This window comes from Felis catus, chromosome C1, assembly GCF_018350175.1.
Source record: "Felis catus isolate Fca126 chromosome C1, F.catus_Fca126_mat1.0, whole genome shotgun sequence".
Classification (NCBI taxonomy): domain Eukaryota; kingdom Metazoa; phylum Chordata; class Mammalia; order Carnivora; family Felidae; genus Felis; species Felis catus.
In genome coordinates this window covers 52,470,887-52,494,873 of record NC_058375.1, presented here as the reverse complement: position 1 = coordinate 52,494,873, position 23,987 = coordinate 52,470,887, and the positions used below count along the sequence as shown (strand labels likewise).

At 43.5% G+C, this 23,987-nt stretch overlaps 2 protein-coding genes across 2 annotated transcripts in view; one reads left to right on the top strand and one right to left on the bottom strand.

Moving 5' to 3' along the window:
* ROR1 (receptor tyrosine kinase like orphan receptor 1) overlaps positions 1 to 23,987 on the bottom strand; it is a 398,988-nt gene that overhangs the window by 363,082 nt on the left and 11,919 nt on the right. The gene's annotated exons all lie outside the window — the stretch shown is intronic.
* On the top strand, positions 6,290 to 6,622 carry LOC123379646 (60S ribosomal protein L27-like). Its single transcript, XM_045035963.1, has one exon. It carries the CDS (start codon positions 6,290 to 6,292, stop codon positions 6,620 to 6,622), a length of 333 nt encoding a protein of 110 aa, XP_044891898.1.

Genomic DNA, 23,987 nt, shown 5'->3' with positions numbered 1-23,987 from the left:
AGATGCTAATTCAAACACAATTTGGAAGCAAACCAGGTATATTTGAGAGTGTTGGGGTCTCTTTTGCACTGAAATAAAGCGATTTCAGCTCCAGGCACCTCCCGCTATTCTTTCTGGAAAACTTTCTGTCTTGTTTTCCCCTTTGCTCCCGATACTTACTATAAACACTCTATATGGCATTCATCCACTGTAGAGTACTCATGAGCTTGCCTCTCCTTCTCCTTCTTGATGGCAGAGCTTATTTCTAGATCCCCAGTACCCAGCTTGGCTGGTACACAGAAGTGCTTATTAAGTGTCTGTTGAATGTTTCTGACTGCCCCGATACTACCTCTCCAGCTCACCTGAAGACTCTGGGATGGCTATACCTTACCTGGGACTGGCTATGGCCCCAAAGAAGTATTTAAGACACTGAATGTAGCAGGTGGCCTCAGCATCAATATCCCTTTGTAGTCAGTTCCAGGTGGCTATGAATCAAGTTGTATGACAAGATGACTACATCTAGCCCCAGGGTCCCTACTGATAATTACCTATATTCTTTCGAAGACCTCTTATCTTTCTAAAATCTGGTTCATCTGGGATAAAAACTGTATCTCTTCTTCAAATTAGGTGGCTTACAGTCTTTTTTTAATTTAAAAAATGTAAAGCCCTGTAACTCTAAAGAATATAAGTCAAAGCTAATCTTGTGACTGAAAGGTAGTATATAGATTGATTCACTCATTCCTCCCCTCTCCTGCCCCCTTTTCTGCCCTCTTCAACTACAGAAATTAGAAAATGAAACTCAAATTCACAGCCTCATATGTAGCTAGAGAGACACATCTGACATAGTTCCGGCCAGTGAAATGTAGATGAAAGTTACTTGAGAGACTTTTTTTCCCCAATATAAATGTGTGCACTGTCTGCTGCTAAAACTATAAGACAATAGGGCAAAGCAGATATTCATTCATTCATTCAATGGACATTTACTAAATAGCGAATTACTGGATTAATCAGAATACAAACTATTCATTAGTGAATTAACTAGAATACAAACTAGGCTGCTGTAACAAGAAACCCCAAGTTACAAAACAAACTTAAACAAGATACAAATTTATTTGTCTCTCACATCTACATTCTCTTCCAGATAAAAAGCACAAAGATTCAGTCCAGGCCTAACATGACAGGTCAGTGGTGATGAGGACCCACGACCTTTCCATCTCATTGCTCTGCCATTCTGAAAGTGTTACCTTTATTCATATAGTTGAAGTTGGCCCACATGCACTCCAGCCCAAGAAGGAGAAAAAAGGGAGAGATAGCCCGCTCCTTTCCTTCCAAGAGCAGAACTTGGAAAATAAATACATTTCTGCTGTTCACATCCCTTTAGCCAGAACCTGATCATATGACCATATTCAGCTACAAGAAAGGCTGGGAAATGTGCCCAGTGAAAGCACATTTCTTTTACTATAAAAGAAAGAGAAGGAAAAAGAGGAGGAGGAAGAAGAGGAGGGGGATGAGGAGGATGAAGAGGAGGGGGAGGAGAACAACAAACACCGGGAAGAAAAAGTAGCCAGGCTTCTAGATGTAGGGCACTATGCTGGGTATTAGGGATAGAAATGAATAAGTCCTAGACCTTCCTCGCAAGGAGGTAAGAGTTATTAGCACAAACTGAAAAGTGTGCAAGCATCTTTGTATCACCAGAGACCAGCCCAGAGCCCTGTACCCTATTGATGTCAAGCAAATGTTTGTTGATGCCAATCAGTAGGGATTGGTCCCCCTAGAACCAATATGTGCCCACTACTGAACTGGGACTTGGGAAGCAACTGTGGATATGGCAGCATTTCTGCCCTCAGGAGTGCCCAGTCTATTCAGGAGACAAGAGGGCACATACACATGGAAAGATGATGCAGTGAGGAATTGCAAAGCCCAGTGCCAAGTGAGGGAAAGCTCTCTGAAACCGGGAACAGTCGCCAATGGCTCTGGATGGGGAAGAACGATATCAGGTGACTCAGGACAGATCTTAGATGAAAGGTTGGGATAGGTAAAGGCAGGGTAACTAGAGGCCAATGCAGGCACCAGCTCAGCATGTGAGAGAGCCCTGCTAAGTAAGCCCAGCTGGGTGGAGGAAGATATTGCCCTCCTCTCTCATCAGGCAGAAATTGTCCTAGATGATCCCAGCACACAGCTGCTGCTCCTCCCACCCCCAAGAGAGACAGGCATTGAATCCTTATATTCCAAACATAACTCCCCAAGCTCCCAGCTTGCCCATCATTAATGATTTCATGGTCCCAGTTAAAACGGTATTTCCCTAAAGCAATTTTCCCAGAAGTGGCAGAAGGGGAGAGATTAGCTACAGTTGCCATGGTGAATCTCAGAAGACCATCTGTCCTGGATGGTTTAGACTTTCACCTCCCTCAAGGTTATTTCTTAAGGTCAGATGCTCTCAAAAGTCACTCCCAGTTGTAAAATTCTGAGAATCTAAATTGGAATCCTGAGATCTGAAACTTCCTAGGATAAAAGGGAAAAGCACCTTGACCAAATGAAAAAGGAATCATTTACGAAAAGGACCCAGTACAGTGCCTGACAAATAACAGTGCCTCTTTAAAGACTTGTTATTGTTATTTTTAGATTATGTTTGGTAGTATTAGTTTGTTGTTTCTTTATCAATATCCATACCCCACCTCAACCCAGAGAGAATTCCATGTGGCTTATGCTACACTGAACGACATAATAACAAGTATTTTTAAGTCAGAGTCAATGAGTCTATCAACAAGACAAGGAAAGAAAACAGGAGAAAACATAGTACAAGGATAGAAAGGTCACAATATCCTAACCCTGAGTTATAAATTTTCTCTGAGCTTCCTTTAAGCCAACCAAAAAAGAAAAATTAAGTTATTTACAAAATTTATACCATATGAAAAACACATAAAGCTGATAACAAAACCCTAAGAACTCAGTTCAAAGCTTTGCTGAGCCATATACTAGTTGCAGGGAATTTAACCCAGGTATGTAAAAGTGAAGAGAAAGTCAGCGGGCAGGAAGCAGAGAGATCCGTGGATAATAAAATGAGGAATTACTGGACTAAACAAAGTCAAGCAATTTTCTTGGTTGCAGGGCTTTGCAGAACCATTAATACATTCATTATAAATCTCCAAAGGGCAACACAATTTGCCTTACTTATATAGCCAAGGAGCATGTGTTTTAGTGGAGAGTCTTACACTCTGAGAAATGCCCCTATGGATGAACAAACAGACAATCACTACTATAATTTTATTATTATCATTATAAGACAACTCAGACTACTTACCAAGGAGCACCTTTTTGCTTTTTCTTTAAAGAACAAGAACAGGGTTCTGCATTTCCCCATCTTTCTCTCTTAATTTGGCTTGGTAGTTTCATTCTAGATAATGCATTACTTGCAATTGTCAATAACTGCACTGGAGAGCATCTTAGACTTTGCAGTGGACCTGCCCCCTTCCTCATTCTGTCATCTACACTTATCAGGAGATAGGAAGGATCTATATTCTCATCTCTGTCTTAAAAGGATGGAAAAAAAAATCCCACAAAAACTGAGCTTCAAGGTCACACTTAGTCAATGACCGAGCTGGTCCTAAGCACGGGCTTCCCAACTCTGGGCTACCACTGTGACAGAGCCTGTCCTCCTCCCTCTTGGGTCCTTCCCCTCCCCATCAGATGCTACTTTTATCTTCTTGTGTGTCTGCAGGTGGGTGGCAATGCTGCTGACTCCTTTCTGGCTCAGTTTGGGCCTTTCTCTTTCATCCATTAATTAAATCATGCACTTTTCTTATAGGGGAGCAGAATCTTCAAAAGAGGAAAAAGAACCCTCCCTTTCAGAACATTCAGGGATTAAAGTTCATCTGGCTATGGAATGCTCACCAGGGACTAAACGCATTACTGAGAGGCAAGTGCTGAAAGCCAGTGACACATTAATATGAAAATGTGAAGAGAGAGTTCAGGCTGCCAAAACGCTGTCTCCAGCATTCTCAAGGTGGGGTCAAACAGCAGAATGGCACCTCAGGGGACATTCAGGTTTAGAGACTGGTCAGGGTGCCTTAGGATGAGTACTCAGTGGTAGCACTGTCCACCGCAGTGACCTTGACACAGCCCAGAACAAGAGCGCCCTTGGGAGTGATCAGCATGGGGGGTGCCTCCTTACATGGGGAGAGTGTGCAGCCTGGCCACGACCATGCCCCCCTGCATTGACATGAATCCAGCACCAAGTGCACAGAAAGGACAGTCCTGAACAAAGGTCTATGTACTTCGTCTTTATTTATTCAGCTTCGCCAGGGTTCCTCACTAGGAATTCTAGGCAAGAGGCTTTCCAAATAATAGAACAACTGTTCAAACACCAAACTTTTTTTTTTTAATTTGAAATAATCATAGATTCAGAGGAAGTTGCAAAAATAGTACAGAGAGGTCTCACGTACTCTTTCCCCAATATTTCCCCAGTGTGACATCTTACATAACTACAATACAACAGAAAAATCAGGAAATTGACTTTGGTACATCCAGAGGCCTTACTCAGATTTTACCTATCTTACATGCACACATTTGTGTGGTGCATGTATGGTCTGTGCAGTTTTACCACATGTAGATTTACATAACCACCGTCATAATCACGATACAAAACTGTTCCATCACCACAGGGTCCCCCGTGCTACTGTTTTATAGTCACAGCCCTCCCCTACCCAAAGGTTCCCCCCACCCAGTCCCTAACACCTGGCAACCATTAATCTTTCTCCGTCCCTATACTTTTATTTTTTAAATGTTATATAAATGTATTTTTTGAGATCAGTTGTTGTTCAGGCTACATAATTCCCATGAGATCCCTCCAAGTTGACAGAAGTAGCAATCATTCATTTCTTCTACTGCTAAGCAATATTCCTGGTATGGACGTACCACAGCTTGTCTAACCATTAAAGGACATTTGGATTATTTCCAATTTTGTGTGGACATAAGTTTTGATATCTCTGGAACAAAGGTACAGGAGTACAACTGCTGGGTCATATGTCAAACCTTTTTTTTTTCTTTTTTTTTCAAAAACTAATTTGATGTACCATATGGTTTCACTCATCTGTAGATTTTAAGCAACAAAACATTTTGATTAACATCTGGGAAGGAGCAGGAGAAGAGAAGAGAGGGAAACAAATCAGACGAGACTCTTAAGGATAGAGAACAAACTGAGGGTTGATGGAGGGAGATGGGTGGGGAATGGGTACTAAGGAGGGCACTTGTTATGATGAGCACTGGGTGTGTATGTAAGTGATGAAACCTGAAATCCTGCACTGTATATTAACTGACTAAAATTTAAATTGAAAAAAAATTTGATGGACTTTTCTAAAAATATATATTTCACATAGAACTCTGCACTGTTAATCACAGTATGATATAAATCATTTAATCTCATTTTTAATTACTTGGGGCCATATTGTGAGCAATTGAAATCTACAAAACTATCTGTCTCTAAATTAAATTGTCCCCACGATATGAGGGTTTTGATGTCAAAGTGCTCCCATTCCTGCATTTGTTACAATTATTTTCCTCAAAGTTTCCAGGTGTGCTGCTCATGTATGTGCCTATTGAACACCTGAAATGTGGCAAGTCCAAACTGAGCTGTGCTATAAATGTAAAACATACACCTGATTTTGAAGACTTAGTTTAAAAAGAAGAATGTGAGGGGCACCTGATTGGCTCAGGTGGCTAAGGGTCCGAATCTTGGTTTCAGCTCAGGTCATACTCTTACAGTCCGTGGGTTCAAACCCTTCATTGGGCTCTGTGCTAACAGCATGGAGCCTGCCTGGGATTCTCTCTCTCCCTCTCTACCCCTTCCCTGCTTGCTTATCCTCTCTCTCTCTCTCTCTCTCTCTTTCTCTCAAAATAAATAAACATTTTAAAAAATGGAAGAATGTAAAATATCTCATTAGTAATTTTTATACTGATTACATGTTGAAATGATATTTTGGATATCTTGTATTAAAGAAAATATATTATAAAATCAATTTCATTTGTTCCCTTTTATCTTTTTAATGTAGCTACAAGAAACTTTAAAATTACCTATTTGGCTCACCTTGTAATTTTATTGGGCAGCACTAGTCCAGAGGAGTTTTGTTTGCCCACTATTTGCTTTCATCTAGGTTGCTAGAGGTAATTATTATCTAACACTGAGATATGTGGTATGTTACTATCACTGATATACTCTGTAGCATCAACATAATGTTGTAAGAAAATGGTAATTATCTAAAGCCAGAGTCCCATCACTGCTTTCAAAACTGCATGAAAAGAGACTGGTGTCGAGATGGGCAAATTCATGAAACCCGGGAAGGTGGTGCTGGTCCTGGTCAGACGCTACTCTGGACACAAGACGGTCATCATGAAGAACATTGATGATGTCACCTCAGATCGTCCCTACAACCTTGCTCTGGTGGCTGGAACTGACCGCTCTCCCCTCAAAGTGACAGCTGCCATAAGCAAGAAGAAAATCGCCAAAAGGTCAAAGATCAAGTCTTTTATGAAAGTTTATAACTACAATCATCTCGTACCCACAAGGTATTGTATGGATATCACCTTGGACAAAGCTGTCATCAACAAGGATGTCTTCAGAGACCCTGCTTGTAAACACAAGGCATGACGAAAGGCCAAGGTCAAGTTCGAGGAGAGGTACAAGACCGGCAGGAACAAATGGTTCTTGCAGTTGCGGTTTTAAATGTTTTGTTTCAGTCATTAAAAATACAAAACAAACAAACAAACAAACTGCATGAAAAGAGGCAGTAGAGAAGAACAAACATCTGGCATACAACTCTGAAAAATCAGAACTTTATTCCCAACCCATCCTCAAAAAAAAAAAATATTTACTCATGTTCACACATTTCAACTTGTATAAACCTCCCTTTTCTTGTCTTGCCTATTTCCCAAAAGTGTTGTGAAACTTAAGTGGGAGAATACATTTGAAAGTGCCTCAATAGCTCTAAATAGCATGCCCAAAAACAGAAATGTAGAAGTCTGTACACAACCTGCACACAACTGACTCACCAGATTAGTCAACACTTCCCAGGATCCCTTCTGTGAAGCCTCTGCCACTGTCTATGGCACTCCCGGACAAGCCTCGCACTTCTGCCCCCACCTTATCCTCACCCACTCTCGAACTTTATTCCAACAAGAATCAGTAGAGTGTGGTCCCAAAGCTCACTACACAGGTTTATTTGGGTTGGGTTTTTTGGTTTTTGGCTTTTTTGTAATTATGACTTTAACTGTACAAGATATAAATTCATGAAACGAGTATGAAAAGTGGTTGGGCACCTGGGTGGCTCAGTCAGTTGAGCACCTGACTCTTGATTTTGGTCCAGGTCATGATCCCAGGGTTGTGGGATTGAGCCCCAAGTCAGGCTCCATGCTGAGTGTGGGGTCTGCTTAAGGTTCTCAATCTCTCTCTCTCTCTCTCTCTCTCTCTCTCTCTCTCTCTCTGCACCTCCTCTGCTCCTGTTCTCTCTCTCTCTCTCAAAATAAATAAACTAAAACAAAAAAAGTAAGTGATTCAATATTTTAAAAATAGATGATGGGGAGGATCCTCTGAGTGGCTCAGTCAGTTAAGCGTCAGACTTCGGCTCAGGTCATGATCTCACAGTTCGTGAGTTCGAGCCCGCGTCGGGTTCTGTGCTGATAACTCAGAGCCTGGAGCCTGCTTTGGATTCTGTGTCTCCCTCTGTCTGCCCCTCTGCTGCTTGCACTCTGTCTCTCGCATTGTCTCAAAAATAAATAAACATTAAAAAAATTTTTTTAATAAATAAATAAAAATAGATGATGGGGGCACCTAGGTGGCTCAGTCAGTTAAGCATCTGACTTCAGCTCAGTTCACGATCTTGCAGTTCGTGAGTTCGAGCCCCACATTGGGCTCTGTGCTGACAGCTCAGAGCGTGGAGCCCGTTTCAGATTCTGTGTCTTGGCTTCTGTCTGCCCCTCCCCCATTTCGTGCTCTGTCTCTCTCTCAAAGCTAAACATTAAAAAAAAATTTTAATAAAAAAATGATGGCCATAAATAGAACCACATAACACATGTATCCATGTTAAGAATAGAAAATACAAAAACAGGTTAAAAAAAGGGGGGGGGCACTTCAGAAGCTAATGATTCTTTAAGGCCAGTTATTAATTCATACAAAAGACAAATGCAAAATTACAACATTTTAGTAATGACAGCACAGCAATTCTCCCATCATAATATATAGTTGAACTGTCTGCACTGGGGCTCAGATAAAATAAAAATAATATCAGCAACAACTAAAACGTATTTATTAAATTTCTACTATATGTTAAGAGCATTACATTATTTCATTTAATGCATACACACAAAACCAGCAAAACACTCAACATATACATTTTATAGATGAAAAACTCTTAAGACTAAAAAGGGCCAGGTAATAACTCCTGGTGGCAGTTCTGGGATTCAAGGCAGTTCTGGAACAAGAGTCATGCTACATCCTAGAATGACAAAAATTTGGACTATCAAGCCTCAAGGATGACAAAGACTTTCTCATCAGAGCAGAGCATCTCAAACATTAGTGTGCAAATGAATCATCTGTGAATCTTGGTAAAATGCAGAGTCTGATTCAATAAGTCTGGAAGGCTTAGACCACACTCTGAGCAGCAAGGTCCTGACCTAGAGTATACCCACTCGTTGTCCTTCTCAGAGGGCCCAGTTTTCCTCCAGGTGGTAGACATCATTCAGAACATCATAACTCTCTGTGCTTCCCCAGCTCTTGGTCCTCACCTGCTTCTTATACCCAGGACAAGTGTATGTGGGTCAGAGGTCCAGGCATTCCATGGATAGACAGGCTCGGCAGCATTGAGAAGAACAAGAGAAAGACCCATACCCTCTTGGAGCTTTTAACCTTAAATCTAGAGTCTACTCCTGAAAATATGCCAGTATAGTAAGTTCACAAACAAATGATAATTTCATAGGTAACAGAGCATAACATCATAAAGGAGTGGCCAATGGTTCGGAATATCTTAAAGAAGTTAACGCTCTTTGCATTTTCAACCTCAATGTGGAGAAACATTGAAGCAAATGTGGACCCAGAGTAGCCCCCAGACCCATTCCTTCTAATGTCAAACCTTGTCTGTCTGCACAGCATCCCTGTCTTTGAGTCTGGCTGCCTGCCCATCTCCTGGGCTGAGAAAAGGAAAATACTCATGATCCTGCCTTCATTCCAAGGGGAAATGCTAGCTTCTGCTTTTAATTAGGTATTTTATACTGACTTTCTTCTTTGACTATAAAAGATATTCAACTGCATATTTTCTAAATGATCTATACAGATCTAATAAACAATGTTTTTCAAGTAAAAAGTCAGTTCCGACTGTCTCCCATGTCTGCCATAAAAATTTGAGCTTTCTAATATTCATTGATTTGACAAATATTTAATGAATACCTCTTATTTGTGCCAGGCTCACTGGCTGGGCACTTAAGCTAGGAAGGAGAATTAAATACCATTCCTCCCCACCCAGAGCTCACAGTCCAGAGGGGAGGCAAACATGTAAACAAACAATCGCAATAGAAAGTGACAGTCGCTGTATGGGGGGGGGGGGGGGGGGGAGGGACAGGAAAGGAAGGATGGCTGTTTTTAACTCCTGCTGATTCAAATGCAAAATCATAATCCGTTTCCAGTCTAAAGGGGCTAAGAGGTATAAACAGATGGGAAACCAGCAAAGTTGCACTATATTCCTGAAGTACATTGTGGTTAGCAGTCAACAACCACACACACACTGTATGCCAGGTGCTCACCTGGGCAGTCAAGGGGTGACACAGAGTTCCACTGCCAAGGAGATCCCAGTGCCCTTGGGAAATAAGATACAGAAAGAGCAAAAACAGCAAATGCAACTAGCATTCTACTAGTTTTTTAAACACTACTGGGAAAAGTTAAGCAATGTAGACTGTGGCTAGGAGCTTTGATCCTCCATGACCAGGGGCAATGGGGAGCCACTGAAGATTTTTTTGAGGAGGGGAAATGACGCAATGAAAGCTGCTTGTATATCATTCATATAATCTTATAATTTAATAACAAGAAAAACTACTCTTTACTGACCACTTATTATGAGCCAGTCACTATTATTTTCAGGGCTTTACAAGTATTACCTCTCATTTTCCTAACAACCCTCCAAGGTAGACATGATCATCCCCTTTCTAGAGACGAAGCAACTGAGATTCAGAAATATTAAGTAAGTGTGTGTAGATCACATGATGGATTAAGTGATGGATCTGGGAGAGTTAATCCAGCTAGTTGGATTAATATGAGGAACAGATTACCAGCAAGGAAATTAGTAGAAGGTGTCTGGATCATCCAGATGAGAGGTAGGGTGATGGCACAAAAAACAGACAAGGTTATAATGCAGCTCAACCACAAAGGGGTTCATCTACTTTTTCAAAGTTATCTAGTGATGGTTCACCACAGGGCAGCAATAAAGTCAACAACCACACCATGTTAAGGACCTACTATGTGTTGGGTACTACGTATGAGTGGGGTTAGGGATGGAAATTAGAATGGAGGGAGTGATTGTCTATCATCAGGCAAAGAAATAGGACAGTGAGAGATCCTCCCTTCTCTCCTTCCTGTGAAAGCTGACGGCAGGCTGCTGGTTTTAGTCCATACACAATACTGGAAATCACCACAAGGGGTCAGGCCTGTGGTGGCTGCCTCCTCCTCCCCTTCCTCTTTCTCCTCCTCCTCCTTTCCTCCTTCTCTTCCTTCTCCTTCTCCTCCTTCTTCTTGGCCCAAAAGGCTACAGTCCCCACTGACTTGTTCCTCAGGGGATCTTGGTCCTGATTCTGAATTATTCTAACAAAGACCAGCTACGTAATTCACAGGGCCCAGCACAAAATAAAAATGCAGGTCCCTTTGTTCAAAATAATATTAAAATTTTCAGGACAGCAATAGCAGAGTATTAAGCCCACAGCTGAGGCTGAAGCAGGGGCCCTGCTCTGTTCAGCTGCAAAGGTTGCACACCCATGAAGCTGGCCCTGATTCTAACCCAGGTCCTACTTCCCTGGATTGGTAACAGCTATATGTGGCACAGAAAGGTGGCTGACTGCTTCCTGGAGAATAATTCTCCTCTTCTTATTTTCTGAGGATAGGAAGATCTATGGCCCAGGAGACAGCTTCTCAGTTCAACGACAGTAAGTTGTGGGCTCGTAACAGAGATGAAGCTGTCCCAACAGTCAATGTGAACTTTCTCCCTTTCCATTACATGGTTTCCAATGATTGTGTGGTTCTGTATTTTGTGACAAGGAACTTGGTGGTCTGCCCTCTTAGAGGCTATCTTTAAGATTGAGAACATGACCAGAGTCAGGGGTTTGGAGGAGAGTCAAGGCTACAATCATTCCAATTTTTAAAAACACAAAACCGGACGTGGCACCTGGGTGGCTCAGTCAGTTAAGCATCCAACTTCAGCTCAGGTCATGATCTCGAGCTCCGTGAGTCTGAGCCCCATGTCATGCTCTGTGCTGACAGATCAGAGCCTAAAGCCTGCTTCGGATTCTGTGTCTCCCTCTCCCCTGCTTTCACTCTGTCTCTCTTCTCTCTTAAAAATGAACACTAAAAAAGTTTTTTTAAAAAAAACACAAAACTGGGGCACCTGGCTGCCTCAGTCAGTTGAGGATCTGACTCTTGATTTCAGCTCACGTCATGATCCCAGGCCCCACATCAGGCTCTGTACTGAGTATGGAGCCTGCTTAAGATTCTCTCTCTCAGGAAGCCTGGGTGGCTCAGCCGGTTAAGTATCTGACTTTTGACTTCAACTCAGGTCATGATCTCAAGGTTTGTGAGCTGAAGACCTGCATCTAGCTCTGTGCTGACAGTGTGGAGCCTGCTTGGGATTCTCTCTCTCCGTCTCTCTCTGACCCTCCCCCATGCTCTCTTGCTCTCTCTTTCTCTCTCCCTCTCTCAAAATAAATAAATGAAAAACTATATATTCCCTCTTACTCTCCCCCTCTCTCCCGCTTGCACGTGCTCTCTCTCTAAAAAAAAATGAAATGAAATGAAATAAAAATTTAAAAAATAAAAACACAAAACTGTTCCTAAATTTAATATGCAAAGCTTGGTAAAAAAAATGATAATAAAAAAATAATTATAATAATTTGATTGCTTATAACTATTAGTGACTATGCTCAATCCTTTTAAAAGACATATAAATCTTTACAAATCCTGAGATTATCAGAAACCATGTTCATTTGTTTTCACAAAAGGGCTTGCTTCATTCAGCCACTCCTCTTATGAAAATATATACTATAAAGAGCCGAATTTCAGGTGGAGGAAGACCAAAACAAGCAAACAAACCCAACTAATTGTTTGACCTTAGATAAGTCCCTTTCCCTTGCTAGTCCAGGTGTGCTCCCGTGTAAATGCAATGATTGGCCCAGAAGCAACTCTGGCAGTCTATGATTCCCACAGGAGGAATCCAGGAAAACTAACAATGATCCCACATATGCTCCCCTGAGGCACAGGATGGACAAACCACGAAGTCTGGCACAGCAGATAGAGAACCGGCCGACAGCCAGGGCACCTGTGTTCTAGTCCTGGATCCACCAACCACTCCCTCAAGGTATGACTCAGAGCAAGTCACTTCCCTTCTAGGAGCCTCAGTTTCCATAACTATAAATTGACTAGTAGATACCTAAGGTCCTTCCCCATGAGGCACGGTGCCTGGTAAATAGTAGAAAGTTCTCAGCATTTGTTAGTTATTGTCATCAGTATCATTATTAATTATTATCCTCTATCCCAATGGTTCCCAATGGTTTCAAGTAAGAAGATGCCGTTTATAACAAAAATGATATAGACCTTCCCCCATCGAAAAGGTTTAACATTTAACATCAATTAACCAGGAAAATATAGGATATCAAAAAGTCACTCTGAATTTTCATTCAGTCCATCAAAGCAACATTCATATATATTTGAAAAATACAGGGGCCCCTGAGTGGCTCAGTGGTTGAGCACCTGACTTTGGTTCAGGTCATGATCTTGTGATTCACAAGCTTGAGCCCCACATTGGGCTAGCTGCTGTCAGAGCAGAGCCCGCTTCAAATCCTCTGACCCCCTCTCTCTGCCCCTCCCCTGCTTGCACTCTCTCTCAAAAATAAACATTTTTTTAAAAAGAAAAGAAAAATAATAAGCATGATTTTATAAGCACTAAAACTATTCAATCCTCACAACCCTTGTGTTGATTCTGAGGACCTGAGCTGGGGACCCACTGCTCTGTGCCACCTGCCAGCTCAGAAGGTCCCAGTCCATTGCCATCTCCACCTTCAATCACCTAGACTTCCCACCTCCTCCTCTTCTCTCTCACAGCTGTCCTTACCATAATGCCAAGACCTAAAACGCAAGGCAAAACGGAGAAATATGTATATAGATCTCATTTGGAACTGAGTTCATAACTATTTGTGCATGACTCTGCCTTTAAATCTTTTCTCTCACAGAGTACCAACATTAGAAGGGTAAGAATGCCCAGCCCAACCTTAGATAAATTCTTCATAACTGGATTTTACAATATATTAGGGAAAAAAAGCACAAAAATTAGAATATTAGAACAGAAATCCTTCTTTAAAGCAATGCTTATTCAACTTTAATTTGCATACAAATCACCTGAGGATCTTGTTAAAATGCAGATTCTAACCCAGTAGGTCTGGAGAACAGCCTTAGACTCTGCATTGTTTACAAGCTCTCAGGTGGTGTCTATGCTGCTGGTCCACAGAGCAGGATCCAGCCCCATTGCTTTGTATCAAAGAATTTGAAGATCAGAGAAGGCAAATGTCTTGCCTGGTGTCACACAGCTAGTTAGAGGCAGGACTAGGAGATGAATTCAAGTTTGTTGATTTTTAGTTCAGAGCTCTTTCTACTATGCCCTGATGTCATCCTTTCTCTTGAAAAGAAAAAAAGTTTCCAAAAAACATCTCATTTTCCTTTCCCATCCAAGACAATACACACACGTGCACACACACACACACACACACACACACACACACACACACATCCCCCAGAGGACAGGGGCGAAATCATAGTCTCTTCCTCAGTTTCCAGCACAGGGTCTTGCAAACAAAACATACTCAAAATAAAATGTGTCGATGGAGTATGCAATCAGAAGGAAGAGGAGTCTTCTGGTTAAAGGAATACCTTCACCTTTTTTCCTCCTTTTTTCATGTCTTTAAGGACACCCTTCTGTTTCAGCTACCCCATGTCTCCAAAACTGTTAACTCTATACTGTCTAAAGTTTTCCCTAGAGGTATTTTTCTCAGTTAAAAATCAATTTATTGAGAGAAAGTTCAAAACAAGCTATTATTTTGAATCAATATTTAGGGAGGAGATAAGGGTTTTTATTCTGGTATCTGCAGGAGATTTTATGTTCCCAAACACACTTTGCACTAGACCGTTTAAGGCACGTGAAGTGCTTAAGAGTTCCACTCAGCGGTCTAAGTGTTCAGACAGGACAGCTTCAAAGCCTCCCTCAGCCTCCCACCTTGCAGAAATCGCTCCCACAGGTTTCTGTGGCTTTGAACTGTATTTTAACAATCTTAAGAGCTCAAGAAAGCTTGTTTCATGACATTACTTAGCTTAGACGCAAGTACACAGTAGGTCCATGCTATGTCTGCAAGTGTCATATCCACCACCTACAGCCAGGTTTTCAACAGATCTTTCTTTAGAAGGTCAGCAAACACAACCTCACAGAGAAGAAAGCTGGCAGGGTTTCAGCTGTTTCCAATTCTTATTCTATTCTACCACCTTGCTAAAATTAACAAGTTTAGTGCAAATAATTTGGGTTTGGATCTTGTCACACTTAGGAAAGCAAGAGGACAGAAAGGTAACACTTAAATCAGAAACTGATTTTTTCCCCTTGCAGGAGGAAACATCAGCAAAGCTCTGAAGCCACAAGAGCCCTGCTCAGTGGGGCTTCTGATGGTTTCTAACTGGAGGAATGTAATCCATCAGCCCCCTAGAGGTCTGGCCTGGCTGCCTGGCTGCAAACCCCCACCCAGCTCCAATCTTCCTGGTCCTGCCCTTTCGACCACAGACTCCCCTTCCCCAGCACACAGGGCTCAGGCTCCCTTTCACAGTACATCTTTCGGAACCACACCACATGTGTCGATGGTTCTGCATGCACAGGCAGCTGCACAACACCGAAGGACAGCCATGTCTGGGAGCCACAACTCACCATTCACAGTTCTTTTATGGCAAATGTCACCACAAATTCTAATTCTTTTGGTTATTTGTCTCTCCCTATCTCCACTGCCTTCTCCCCAGTTCCATGAGTCTGGGAGCTCCCAGAAAATAGGGATAATGTTCTGGTCCCAGTATATCCTGGTACCCAATACAGTCCTTGACACATATTCAGAATTTACAAAATGCTAGCTGTTTTTATTATCATGTACTATTGATATGTTCCCCGCACTTCTTCCTTCTGGCTCTCTGCTTCCTCCAGTAGGCGTCTTTAAAAAATTTAGGGCGCCTGGGTGGCTCAGTCAGTTGAGCTTCTGACTTCGGCCTCAGGTCATGATCTCGCGGCCTGTGAGTTCCAGCCACGTTCGGGCTCTGTGCTGACAGCTCAGAGCCTGGAGTCTGCTTCTGATTTTGTGTCTCCCTCTCTCTCTGCCCCTCCCCCACTCATGCTGTCTCTCTCTCTCTCTCTCTTTCTCTCTCTGTCAAAAATAAATAAACATTAAAAAAAAGTTTTTTAAAAATTTAGGTCCAGAGGGGCAGTCAAGCCACCTCATTTTACAGATGAGGAAATTCAATTCAAACTTCAAGGGATGTGGTGGTCCAGTTAGTGGTCTAGCTGGAAGAGACTCTCCAGCCTCTGGCCTCTGTTGCTGAACTATCCTCCTCTTCTCTGTCTCCAGGCCAGGCAGCAGGGCACAGAGGGTTACCACCTGAGAGAAGGAAGTTGGTTTATTGGTGGCCTAGTGATGGAGACTCCATCACGCTACTCCAGACTCCAGCACTGAGGGATTCTAGGTGGTTAATTCTGATCAACACCAGTGCGGGCCTCAGGCTGCCCACCTGTAAAATGGTCATCTTAGCTCACAGTTATTGATGCTTACTGGGTGTACTAAGTATGTGCCAGTGTTCAGGAGTATTACGATAGTTCATCCTTACCAAAAGTTAGTGAGGTAGGCATGATTTGTACCCCAAGTTTTACAGATAGAGAAACCAGACTTTTGAGGTTTGTTGAAGGTCACACGTAGTTGAATAGCTGACTCCTAGAGCCAGTATTTTGATTTTCGTCTAATTTCGCTTTCTCAGTTGGGGGGGGGGGGCCTTGAGCCACAAGAAAAGGTAACAGTGAGGAAGGTCTTCACTGGGGGCGGACAGGAGGTTCACCCCCCAAGCTTCCTGTTCCCAGTAGTCACCCCTGGCCCTTACCTAATTAAGTGCATTAGCAGCAGCTCTGCCTAATCCTAGGTGCACACAAGAAGAGACAGGCTTCTTTCCCTGGAGGCTCCGCTTCTCCTGAGATTAGCCACGGTCCCCAGGAGGCTGTTATCCCAACCCCGGGGGAGGGCAGCATCACAGCCAAGATGGAGCTTATCACAGGAAGCCAGCAGCGCTGGGGAAACAAAACGCAGACTGCATGACTCAGGTCGATCACAGGCACCAGATGATGTGCCAGCTAGATGGGTGCATGTCCGCCGGTCGTGAACAAGGGACAACAAAGCAGCTACTATCTCTGCCTTTTCTGGAGGTGCTAGAAAGGGTAGCAGCAAGCATTCAAATTAAATGATACGTCCCGAGCAACTCCTAAGAGCGCTCCCAAAAGAAAACACCGCTGCATTCACAGCACCTAGCACTGTGCCTGGCGCAGAGTAGGTGCTCAGTCAGTTGACGAACATTCGAATGACTTTACTGACCCACCACCATGGTGGTGGAAGCAAAGTGTTCCTCAGCAGAAATGACAATGGGTACCAAGGCTCACCATCAATTCTCCAGTTGGGGATAGGTCCTGTTGCCTCAGTTTTCCCATTCTATAGTCCAAATAATTACACCCATCTCTCCAAATCCCCATGATTTAGCCATTCATCCCATGGGACACTGGGCCAAATACAGAGAAAAATTTAATAGAATAATTTGAAAGGGTACAACTATTTAGGGCACTTACTTAAAAGTTAGTGAGCAACTATGATCTACACAGTGCAAAATTATGGAAAGCTACCATCAAATTCTAGGTTTGGGGATTATAAGGAGCCTGGTATCAGGGAAGAGAATGGACTGGGAGTTCCAGGACCTCAAGTTTCTTCTTCAGAAACATGAGCAGCCTCACCACCAACTGTACCTCATAGTTCTTTAATCTTGCAGAAAAATACTTTCCAGTTAAACTGGATGCTGTAGGTCATTTGCCCTCAGAGCCGCTAACATGAAATAAAATTTCGGGGGAAGAACAAAGGAAATTATATAAGCTACAAACTTCCATTTCCTCTCATTCAATCTCTTTTTAGGAGGCTAGGAAAGAGAACTGGTGGAGTAGCAGTAGTAGTAGCAGCAGCAGTAGTAATAGTAGTAGTGTGACAGTAGTAGAGGAGTAGTAGTAGAGCAGTAGTAGTAGTATAATAGTAGAGGAGGAGGAGGAGTAATAGTGCAATAGTAGTAGTAGTAGTAGAGCAGTAGTAGTGTAATAGTAGTGGTAGTGTAGTAGTAGTAGTAGTATAGTAGAGGAGTAGTAGTAACAGTAGTGTAATAGTAGTAGTAGTAGAGTAGTAGTAGTAGAGCTGTAGTAGTAGTATAATAGTAGAGGAGGAGGAGTAATAGTAGTGTAATAGTAGTAGCAGAGTAGTAGTAGTGGTAGTGTAGTAGTAGTAGTAGTAGTAGTATGACAGTAGTAGAGCAGTAGTAGTATAATAGTAGAGAAGTAGTAGTAGTAGTAGTAGTAGAGCAGTAGTAGTGTAATAGTAGTGGTAGTGTAGTAGTAGTAGTAGTAGTAGTAGTAGTAGTAGTATAATAGTAGGGGAGGAGGAGTAATAGTAGTGTAATAGTAGTAGTAGAGTATTAGTAGTGGTAGTGTAGTAGTTGTCGTAGTAGTAGTAGTGTGACAGTAGTAGTAGAGTAGTAGTAGCAGTAGTAGAGTAGTATAGTAGTAGCAGTAGAGGAGGAGGAGGAGAGTAATAGTAAAGTAACAGTTTTCACGATGCTATGCAGTTGGCAACATCCTTTCACCTAATTTATCACTTCACATACATAACAGTCCTCTGAGATTTTATCAGCTCATCTTACAAATTAGGAAGCAGAGGCCCAGGGAAGTTACACACGTTGCCCAACATTACACAGCAGACGCGTGGCCCAAACCCAGATTTCTTTTCTCTCCAAACCATGCATTCTTTCCTCTGTGCAGGGCCGCCTCCAATCCACCTTTGTGTCAATGACAATGACTGCCTCTTCCCCAGTAGGCTGAATGCTTAGCTTGTTGCTGGTGGTGTCTTAATTTCATTATCCAGGAAATAGGTATGATAACAACACAGCCTCCCTGGCGGGGGCGGGGGGCGGGGAGGGGGGGACTATCATGAGGTGAGGCATGACTACTGCCTGTCATAGGAGTAAGCACTCTGCAAACATTACCAGTGGGAACACCTCATCACCTCATTGCTGCGATATTGTTAGCTGAGCACACACTCCCACCGCAAGACTTTTGTCCTCGCTGGCCCCTCCTGGAGGACTCCTCCACACCACCCCCGCAGCCACAGTGCTCGTTCCTGTAGTTCGTGCACATCTCCGCTCAAGAGTCACCTTATCCTGGGGTTGTCCCTGCCACCCCGTATCATACAATGGCGCTCACCCCACCCCATCGCTCGCCACATCACAAGGTCTTGCACCTTGCTTCCTCTTTCTCAGCACTTACTATCACCCGATAGAGCATACATTTCTCCATGAGCAGGGCCTTAGTTTTGTTTACTGCTTCACCCCCAGCATCTAGAACAATGCCAGCCAGCCACATACGTATTTGCTGAGTGAATAAAGGAAGCTTCGTGGGTCCAGTCACCAAGAAATGGAGACAAACTCTTGCTTGCTATCTGACCCTTCGATCTCAGATAAGACTTTAAAGTCTACATAGGTGTTTTTACATCCTTCATCTCCTTTAATCTTCCATAATCTTCAGGGAAGGAGTTATAATCCCCACCACAGAGATGAAGAAACTGAGACCCCAGAACTCAGAGCAGAACAATTTCCTGGAGAGGCAGAGGGCTGGCTTGGGTTTTGAACCCTACCCCAACCTCCAGCACTCAGACAGAAGGGTCTTAGCCTCCCTCTGAGCTGCCGTGGCCCTCTGGAACAGCTGAGGTTCCCTGAGAAGGGCTGGTATAAAGAGAGAGGCCTAGGAAATGCTTTCTCACTTAGATGAGCACCAAACATTACAGACAGCAGATTTCTATGAACTCATTTGCCAAAATAAACCCATCCATTATTATCGATGGTATAAAAAATGCATTATGTATGGGTTATTGTTTTAGGGCCTCACAGATTCCTGTTTTCAATGAAGCCTCCTCTAAGACACCTTTCCTGATTCTCTCTTGGTCAGTCCCACCCCCAGCCCTAATTTGCCAGCCCCTCCTCCATGCTTTCAGAAGCTGACTCATGTCCTCACTGCTCAGCAGTCCTGCTCCCCACAAGGCCAGTCTTAGAGCTCCCACCAGAAGTGCCTGCAGCCCCAGCCCAGGGCCTGGCACCCAGGAGGCCTCAGTGCACATGCTGACCAACCAGCCTCCTCAATAACACCAGGATGACAAGAATGGGCACAGCCCAGGCCTTTCTTCTCCCCCACAACTGCCTCCGCGGCCAAGAAACCTAACTGAAGCTTTGTTAAGCTCCCTTTTCTCTCTCCTGCATGAAGGAAAGGTAGCCCAGCCTGAAGCAGATGGTTCTAGGGATTTAAAAAGAGGTGCTCTAGGAAATGCAAAGACACGAAGGTCTTTCTGACCATATTTGCATGCAGATTGCTTGCAAGTTCAAAACTTATAGAATTTTTCCCTCTGCTTATTAAGCAAAAGAAGAGAGAGTAAGAGCTCCCCAGGGGATATTTCCCTAGTAATGAGACCTTTCAAGATTCCTGAAGAAAGAAAGGGGAGGGAAGAGCTTCTAGAAGGACCAAAGGAGGGAGGAGAGGGTTGTCAGGGCAGGGAAGAATCACTCACCACCCCCTATCCTCAGCGGCCCTCACAGCCCAAACCTGCCTGCAGGCTCAGCCACGGTGCCCTCTCCCCTGTGGCAGGGGGCCAATATTTTCCCCACCTCTCAAACATACTATACATGAAAAAAGAGAAAGAGGAGGACTCTAAGGGAGAATTTTAATTTGTTGCCAATTAAGGGCAGAGTGACCCTAATTTATAGCAGCAGAACTCAGAGTTATCACAGATTTTTCATCTTGGGAAAACAGCCCAGCTCTCAAGCTGCCCACTGCTCCCCTGCAAACAGAGCCCACAGCAGGTTTAATTGAGTCCAGATTGACTTTTTACAGGGTTGAATTCCTCATCTTTTGGAAGAGATAGCCTTGAGATTTTCAGTTGTTCAAAGATGCATTTTTAAATTGCCAGATAGTAATACAAAGCAAGCTGGAAGTATCCCAGCCTCTAGGAAGTAAGAACAAAGCTTAGTAAAAGTACGTAGAGTCGATTCAATGGGCCACCAGGCACTGTACTGGCTCTGATCCAAACTCAGACTCTTGTCTAAGGAGCATCCAATCCAGTGATAGAAAAGGTAATGGTTGCACAAATAAATGTTTAATTACAAACTATAATGAAGAATATTTTAAAATATAGGGTGCTATCAAAGCAGGTTAAGTGGGAACCCAACCGAGTCTGGCCAGTCAGGGAAAGGACAGTGAAGCCAGAGCAGGACTGGTAGCTAATAGGATGAGGAGGGATGCTTCTGTGGGAGGGGACAGTCCACAGAAAAGCCACCATGTACAAAGCACCAGATGAGACCCAAGAGAGGCGGGAGACAGACGGACAAGGCCTGTCTGAAAGTCCTGCCAGAGTATCCTTGATAATATTTTTGGTGGTCCCTCCCTCCCTGATCTCTTTAGGACTCGATTTCCTATTGCCCCAACAGCTGTGAATTTCCTTCTGGATATCGTGTATGTCTTTCTCCCACCCTCTTAGCCATGTCACAGGGACACCTTTTCATTTTGATCCCTTTTGTGTTTTCAGAAAAACTCCAATGTCATCATTAAGTCTCAGGCAGCATCCAGCTCTGACAGCAGGAGGCACTCAGGTGTCCCTGCTCTCTGGCTTTGACCACTCAGGACACTGCATATAGGAGAGAAACAGATAACTATTGGCTCACCATGTCCACCTTGTTCAGAAAACCCTCCCAGTAGTTCTGGACAACACACACATCTCTCTTTGATCTACAAAAAACGCACCTTCCTTGTGGCACTCAATTGCACTGAATTGAGCATTCACTCAACACATATTTGGTGATTTCCTACTGAGTGAAATGTGCTGGACCTGGCAGTAGTTAACTGACATAAGATCTGGTCCCTGCTCACAAAGAACTGAGTGGAATGGAAAGCGGCTGGTTATGTGACATTGGAGAAGTTATTTAGCATCTCCGAGCCTCAGTTTTCTCTTGGGAGTAAAAGTGTGACTTCCTTTTATAAATACACATGTACAGAAAAGACGATCAGAGATTATCTCTGAATGGTAGGATTGTGGGTGATTTTGTTTACATACTCCATTTATCATTGTGTTTTTCATGGACATATATTTTCTCATGAGGAAAAGCATTAAAACTGCTTCCTTTAAGACTGTTAAAAACTGAGAACAAACTGAGGGTTGATGGGGGGTGGGAGGGAGGGGAGGGTGGGTGATGGGTATTGAGGAGGGCACCTTTTGGGATGAGCACTGGGTGTTGTATGGAAACCAATTTGACAATAAATATCATATATTGACAAAAAAATAAAAATAAAAATAAAAATAAATTTAAAAAACTGCTTCCTTTAGGTTAAAAATAATAATGACCCCATTTCATTTTGTTGTGACAATTAGGTAAGTTGTGTGCATGGTCAGGAAGACCCAAAGCAGAGTCTATGGGCTCTGAGCAGAAAATCTCAGAGATGTGAGAACAGACTAGACCCCTGCCAGACCTCTCAGCAATGCCTGCCCTGGATATCAAAGTCACTGTCCCCCTCAGGCCAGCTTTTTTCCAAGACAGAGACACGGCTGAGAGCGTCTCCTATCTTCTCTGCCCCAGAGGAGCACCCCTAAATCCCAGGGATGGACTATGATTGGCCCATCATGGTGAGGCTAGGGGTCAGGGGTTATGATTGGCACTCTCCCCATCACAAGATTGGAATACAGGCAAAAGTGGTTTCTTTTCCCAATGGATAAAGGAGCAAAAGGAGGAAGTGAGGGGAGGGGGGCAACAATTCTGGAGAGACAAAATAATAGGATTCTGCTACAAAATACAAAATGTCTCACCAGATGTATGCCCCGTAGTAGATGTTCAGTAAGCGATGGTGACTGGGGCGCCCAGGTGGTTCAGTTGGTTAAGCGTCGACTCTCAATTTTGGCTCAGGTCATGATCTCACGGTTTGTGAGTTCCAGCCCTGACAGTGCAGACAGTGCAGACAGCCCTGACAGTGCAGAGCCTGCCTGGGATTCTCTCTCTCTTTCTCTCTGCCCCTCCCCCGCTCTCTCTCCTCTCAAAATAAATAAATAAATATTTAAAAAGTAAATAAATTTAAAACATAAATGATGGTGACTGTTACTACAAAGATTAAAATCTTGGGCTAAATCAGAATTAAGTGAGCATGACTTAGGTAGTCTATCTGAAAATACAGGCTGAATGTGGCGGCACAGGGGAAGGAAGAGCAGAAAGTGAATTCTTGAATGTGGGGGCACTGGGGGTTGAAGAAGAAGATTTCAGCAAGGAGAGATGGAGAAAGGGACCAGTGTGACCCTGCTGTGCCAGGGAGGTGGGGCAGGTGCTAGAGTATAGGGATTCTAGAAGCTGCAAGACAGAAAAAGAGCCCTAAACAAAGGTCAGGACAGTGAGCTTTGACTCAATGTTAGTCTCATACCCTTTGGGGTATCAATCTTGCCTCCCTAACAAAAACAATAAACTCCTACAGGAGAGGATACTGCCATATATTTCTCTGCGTCCACTTCAGGGGCTAAATAAATATTTAACCAGATGGAATTGCCAGTGACTTCTTTGTAGTTTACACAGGACACATCACTTGGCAGGTGAAGGAGCCTGGCGTCTCAGATCCCTTCTTTCCTTCCCTACTCTACATCAACACTGAGCAGACAGACCAACTGTCATGTTGATTTGATTCTCAGTCTGGGAGAAGCCACTTTCACCAACACTGTGGGTTGGTCGAGAAACTTGCAAAACCTGAGTCCTGAGGCAAAGATGTGGGAGGGTTATTTATTTTGACCATCTCATCTATGTATATAGTTTTAACCCCAACACAACCATGAAATCTGGCAATTACTCCTTCAAAAAAAAAAATCAAGCTGGGGGCACCTGGGTGGCTCATTTGTCGAGCGTCCAACTTTGGCTCAGGTCATAATCTCGTGGTTTGTGAGTTCGAGTCCCACATGGGGCTCTGTGCTGACAGTTTGGAGCCCACTTTGGGTCCTCTGCCTCTCTCTCTCTCTCTGTCCACCCCCCCCCCCCAACGCTCTCTCTCTCAGAAAAAAAAAAAGGTGAAAGCCAGGGTAAGGGAGGAATGCCTTCCTCCCCACACCTAATACTACATCTTGGGGAAGGAAAGAAATGAGTGCTAAATGCTGGACTCTCGCTGCCCCTTTACCAGCTACTTCTTGCAGGAGCTTGCACAGTACAATGCAGTGACTCACTGACAAATTGGGTAGGACAAAGGGCATGCTCAGCTCAGTTCCTCCCTTGCAAAGTGGGCAAGAGGAATGCCCTTTATGAGTGGGCAGAGGGCCGTGAGCCACATAGAGAGGAAAAGGGTAACCCAGCAGTAGATTAAGAACAGCATCAAAAAGTGCTGCTTCTTGTTGTCAGC